Consider the following 6,000-nt stretch of genomic DNA (forward strand, 5'->3'; position numbering starts at 1 on the left):
AGACCTCTGTCGAACACAAGACTTTCAAGGGATTATTTGTGTCTGGATTAATCTGTTTGCTGGGACCTTACAGGTATGTAAATTTTAATCCCTCTGAAGCCGTGTTGAAGTGGTGTGTGTGAAGCGGTGCTTTAATGTGAACCCTTTTTTTCCTGTGTTGCCGGGCAGATTTTCATGGAGCACCCACTGCAGCGCTGTTACCTTGACAACAGCACGGCGGAGAACGCAACGATGGAGAATAGCACCCTGGAGCTATTGCTTGACAACAGCACTATTTCGGTGGTGTCGGTGAAGGTCCTAGGGGAACCCAACACAGCACTGCTCTCCCTTGTACTCATGTCTGGAACCTTCTTCATTGCATTCTACCTGCGCAAGTTCAAAAACAGTGCCTTCTTCCCTGGCAAGGTAAGACACTGGTACACTTTATGAGGTGAAGGGGCTCATTTCATCCTCACTCTAAGCACAATAGGGTTATCAGGGTGTATTTCAATTCAATACAAACTTAAAGGGATAATTTGGGATTTTGGCAATGAGGCCCTTTATCTACTTCACCAGAGTCAGATGAACTCGTGGATAACATTTTTATGTCTGTGTCCAGTATGAAGGTATTTGAGGTAGTTTCGCGAACCAATGCTAACTAGCCTCATTGCCAGACTCCCGAAGTATCCCTTTAATTATTTAGAACCTAGTTTGTTGTAGAATCACAGAACTTCACTCCCCAGTGTCCCATCATGGGCTGTGTGTTATGCATTGCCTACACCTAACTATTTTGTGTTCAGCTCCGTAGGATTATTGGAGATTTCGGGGTCCCCATAGCCATCCTCATCATGGTCCTAGTGGACTACAGTATACGTGACACTTACACACAGGTGAGTAGTACTGCAATGAAAATAATTCCAAAGCCCTTTATTAGTTTGTTCATTGTATTGTCTCGATTAATAAGCTTAACTACTGTTTTACTGAGAAATTATAAAGAACTAGTTACTTTGAAGACATATTAGTGCATGTTATGTCATCACCCTCTAAAACACATCACTTCCCTGACCCCTGACCTTGTGTAGAAACTGAGCGTGCCCAGTGGCTTCTCTGTGACCAGTCCTGAGAAGCGTGGCTGGGTGATCAACCCCCTAGGCATGTACACCCCGTTCCCCATCTGGATGATGTTTGGCAGTGTGCTGCCCGCCCTGCTGGTCTTCATCCTCATCTTCATGGAGACACAGATCACCACGTGAGACACACTGTCACACTACAGTACCCAGCACCCCTGTGTTCCATCATGAGCTCCCCCTTAGTAGCAAAATGAATTGTGTGAATGGATATGAACTGCGGGAAATACTAGAAATCATGGAAGATATTACATTATGTACTGTGTATGTTTTTATCCTGGCAAGTTGATTTACTCATTCTCAACTTCTCATCTGCCTTTCTTTCTTCCATTCCTCTCTTACTACCTGTCTTCCTCCCTAACTCAGTCTGATAGTGAGTAAAAAGGAGCGGATGCTGGTGAAGGGTTCTGGCTTCCACCTGGACCTGCTGGTGATCGTAGTGCTGGGCGGCACCTCTGCCCTGCTCGGCCTGCCCTGGATGGCCGCTGCCACTGTGCGCTCCGTAACGCACGCCAACGCCCTCACCGTCATGAGTAAGGCTGTCGCCCCCGGCGACAAGCCCCGCATCCAGGAGGTCAAGGAGCAGCGGGTTACAGGGTTGCTGGTGGCCATCTTAGTAGGTGAGTGTCTTTTGGATAGATGTCAAATAGACTAGACTGGAAGATGTTTGGTGCTTCTCAAAAGTTTACCGTAGCTTCCTCCACTTGACCACTCTTAACTCTTCCTCCCTCGTCTTCCAGGCCTTTCCATAGTGATCGGAGACTTGCTGCGTCAGATCCCCATCGCTGTGCTGTTTGGCATCTTCCTCTACATGGGCGTGATGTCACTCAATGGAATCCAGTTCACCGAGCGCCTAATGTTACTGCTGATGCCCCCCAAGTACCACCCCGACCACACCTACGTCCGCAAGGTGACCACAGCTCAGAGTCACAGAGAGTAAACAGAGCAGTGGCTCTGGTTCCCTAATCCGTCGAATAGATAGCTTGGTCCCAGATCAGTTTGTGCTCTAATGAAAACTCCTATGGTCAAAAATGACAGTAGGAGTTGTCAAAACATCACAAACAGATATGGGACAGGGCTATCAAATAGAGCCTTCCCTGTATAATCCACTATATCAGGGATGGGAAACTTTGATGGGGGTGGGAGCCACAAAAAAAATCTGAATTTATCATGAGACGCAGTGGCTCGTGGGTCTGCATACCCGTGGGTCTGGATGTGGGTCTGCATACCCACATCCATACCCACACATGCTGTCAGAGCCAGCCCTAGCCTAAATGTTTTTGGGGGGCCCACCACCTTGCAAGCAAACATTTTTAGCTACCCCCCTCCCCTTAAAAGCAGAGGGGGGATACATTTCAGAGTTCAGTTCATGAGAGTTCAATTCTACACATTTTGCCATAGGGTAGAGAGAGATTTGACATTTTTAAGCTTATTCTACACATTTTGCCCTGATTTAAGCCATGTTGATATGATATCTGATTGTGAGTAAATTACAAAACCTCCCCCCTGGAGGTTAAGGCCCCTGAGAAAATGCCCGATTTGCCAAATAAACCATGATTACTACAAGTTTAGAGAGCTGGCTAGACTAACTTACCAATAGAAAAATAGCTGATATGGGCTAAATGACTGACTAAGTGACTGACGTAAGATTATTATAATACATTTTTTCGGAAATTGATCCATGGGCCACCGCCAGGGGCCCATCCCTGCACTATATAAACTCATAGAGGCTATTTTCCTCAAGTGGGTACCAGAGTTTGTATACATATACTGAGTATACAAACATTAGGAACACCTGCTCTTTCTATGACATAGACTGACCAGGTGAAAGCTATGAGGGGAGGAGAAAGGTTAAAGAAGGATTTTTAAGCCTTGAGACAATTGAGACATTGATTGAAGGTGAATGGGCAAGACAAAATATTTAAGTGCCTTTGAACGGGGTATGGTAGTAGGTGCCAGGAACACAGGTTTGAGTGTGTCAAGAACTGCAGCTCTACTGGGTTTTTCACGGTCAACAGTTTCCTGTGTGTATCAAGAATGGTCCACCATCCAAAGGACATCCAGCCAACTTTACTCAACTGTGGGAAGCATCAGAGTCAACATGGGCCAGCATCCCTTCGGAATGCTTTCGATACCTTGTAGAGTCCATGCCCCAACGAATTGAGGCTGTTCTGTGGGCACAAGGGTGTGCAACTCAATATTAGGAATTACATACTCATGATTTTCATTGTCCCCTTTCGAGTGTATTACGGTAATCCACTTTCTTAACTGATAGTAACTGTGTCCCCCAGGTGAAAACGCTGCGGATGCACCTGTACACACTGATCCAGCTGGTGTGTCTGGCGGCGCTGTGGGCCGTCATGTCAACCGTGGCCTCTCTGGCTTTCCCTTTCGTCCTCATCCTCACCGTCCCCGTCAAGATGTTCCTGTTGTCCCGCATCTTCACCACCCGTGAGATGCAGTGTGTAAGTTGGCCCAGAGGTGCGCACTAGGCCCATACACTAGCTTTAGGGCCTTTCACTAGGATTCACCCTATGAGCCCTGGTCAAACGTAGTGCAGGGAGTACGGTGCCGTTTGAGATGTATCCCCTTTCTCTCCCCCGAGGATGTTTCAGGAGACGTCCTCATAGTACTTATGGAGTTTACTCTTAAAGGAGAAGTTGTTTTTAGTTGTTGTTTTTTTCATGTTATAGAAAGGTACAGACACCTTTTTTGTGATTTCACCAAACACCTATGGGGTTCCTGAAAAAACATGAACAAAGGCTCCAAAAACACCCAAATACGTCCTTTTAGATACGCCAACGCTCTTAGTATAGTGATGCCGGTCTTTAGATGTGCACATGAAATTGTCATTCCTAACTTTATCTGCAACGTTATATTCCCTTTTTGTGTGCCTCAAGACGTTTCCCTTATCCAGCTGTTCGATTCTCCACGTAGCCTGCTGCTACAGGTAACTGCCAAAATTAAGGGAACACCAACATAGTGTCTTAGTAGGGTGTTGGGCCACCACTAGCTGCCAGAACAACTTCAATGTGCTTTGGCATAGATTTAACAAGTGTCTGGAACTTCCTGTGTGGAAGCACAGGCTTTTAATATATTTTGTATCCCCCATTTACTCAAGTGTTTCCTTTTATTTTAGCAGTCATCTCTCCGTCCATTGTACAGGTATCGTTCGAGTCGCAACAAAATGGATTAGAGTTCTGACTAAAGTTCGTAATGACACAATTTCATGTGTACAAGACCTGCATCACTATACCGGGAAGTTTTCTGTTTCTAAAATAACGTATTTGGGGTTTTTTTGGAGCCTTTGTTCATGTTTTTTTCAGAGCTCCCGTATACTGCACAGTAAGGATGAGGAAGTGATTCGTTGTTTGGGGGTATGTTTCTCAAAAAAGGTGTCTAAATATGCCATTTGCATCAAAAATGTTGATTTAGTTGTAAAAAAATAACTGATCCTTCATGACTGTCTGCTCTGCTTGTTCTTCTTCAGTGGTTTTTAGCACTGGGTTGACGTAATGTACTTTGTGAAAAAGTACCCTGTAAAAAGCGCAGTACACATGAAATTTGATTGACGAAAGACATATCTATCTACCCATTTTAAAACAATCAATCATAGTTACATTTGAGTAATTTAGCAGACGTTCTTATACAGAGCACTTTACTATTAGTGCATTCATGTTAAGATAGCTAGGTGAGATGACAACATATCACAATCCCATCAAGTACGTTTTCCCTCAACAAAATATTTATCAGCAAAGTCCGTGGCAGTAGGATAAGTGGCATTTCTGGTGGGAGGGGGCGGCGCCGTGAGTGTTGTTTAAGGTACTCGTCAGAGGTGGGGTTAACGGTACAGCTACTGCCTTGCTCTAACAGTCTGCTCTCCTCTCATAGCTGGATGCTGATGACGCAGAGCCCGTCTTTGACGAGAGAGAGGTCCATGATGAATACTCAGAGATGCACATGCCTGTGTGACCCACACCATCATATACCTTCCAACCACTGTATTCTTCTCTGTGTCCACACCATTCTGCCAATCAATCAACCAGCCAATGAAATGCCTGCCCAAAGGATCCACCAGCAAAGACCTATATATATATATATATATATATATATATATAATTGACAGATCCTCTGACCATCATTGGGCACTGTTGGTACTGGTTTCCATTGCTTTAACCACACCTGACCAAAGGGTAAAGATGTCGCATGAAGGCTTTGGTCTTCTGAGACCCAGCTCTGTCATGGAGGGGTTTAAGATCACTCATAACCCCCTGTCAATCTCATTCACTGGGACAGAGTTCAATTGGGTGACATAAGTAGATTCAACATTCAGGCGTTCTCATGATGACACACAGCTGGAAATGGGGACACATTATAAGGGGGAACTTCCTGTCATCTGAAGGGGTTAGGGGTCGTAACCCTTCAGAGAGCACTTTGTGGCATTAGGTATGAATACAGACTGAAAGGTCCAATCGGTTCAGCATATTTATTTTGTTCATCATCCATGTTTTAAAATATTTCAACATATTTGCCTTTTTTTTGGGGGTTCAGGGGTTCAAATCCAGTTGTGTGTTTATAGATGTGTATTTTCAAGGTTTATTCCAGTGACCGTGTATGGTAGGTAGTTTAGTACACAATTATTCATTTTTCAACCCTGACAGGTTGTGCTGATTCACATTGAATGTGCGGAGGTTTATATATGGGATACATTCCTTGAGTCAATATATTTAACATATTGTGCTTTCACTTTGTATGTTTAGCTCTTTTAGCTCACTAAGCGCCTTATGAAGGACATGATGGCTGGACAGAGAAACCTAATTATGTTGCTTTTGTTTTTAACAGCTGTTCCTTCAAGAGCACCTCTAAGCCCTCTGCACTTTTTAAGGCATAATAT

General features: G+C 44.5%; 1 protein-coding gene across 6 annotated transcripts in view; it reads left to right on the plus strand.

Annotated features, from left to right (window-relative positions):
* The window catches only part of LOC112215689 (anion exchange protein 2), a 106,028-nt gene extending 100,368 nt beyond the window's left edge, over positions 1 to 5,660 (plus strand). For 5 of the 6 annotated variants that reach the window (XM_024374946.2, XM_042299171.1, XM_024374947.2 and 2 more), the window contains 7 exons: positions 169 to 405; positions 780 to 869; positions 1,062 to 1,228; positions 1,473 to 1,726; positions 1,847 to 2,016; positions 3,398 to 3,571; positions 4,998 to 5,660. In XM_024374946.2, coding sequence (XP_024230714.1) covers positions 169 to 405; positions 780 to 869; positions 1,062 to 1,228; positions 1,473 to 1,726; positions 1,847 to 2,016; positions 3,398 to 3,571; positions 4,998 to 5,078 — 1,173 coding nt within the window. In that variant the 3' untranslated portion in view covers positions 5,079 to 5,660. Of the gene's footprint in view, positions 1 to 168; positions 406 to 779; positions 870 to 1,061; positions 1,229 to 1,472; positions 1,727 to 1,846; positions 2,017 to 3,397; positions 3,588 to 4,997 lie in introns of all 6 variants that reach the window. The other variant, XM_024374949.2, reaches the window with a different exon arrangement.
* The last annotated feature ends 340 nt before the right edge of the window (positions 5,661 to 6,000 follow it).

The sequence above is a fragment of the Oncorhynchus tshawytscha genome, linkage group LG16 (assembly GCF_018296145.1).
Source record: "Oncorhynchus tshawytscha isolate Ot180627B linkage group LG16, Otsh_v2.0, whole genome shotgun sequence".
In the NCBI taxonomy this organism is placed as follows: Eukaryota; Metazoa; Chordata; class Actinopteri; order Salmoniformes; family Salmonidae; genus Oncorhynchus; species Oncorhynchus tshawytscha.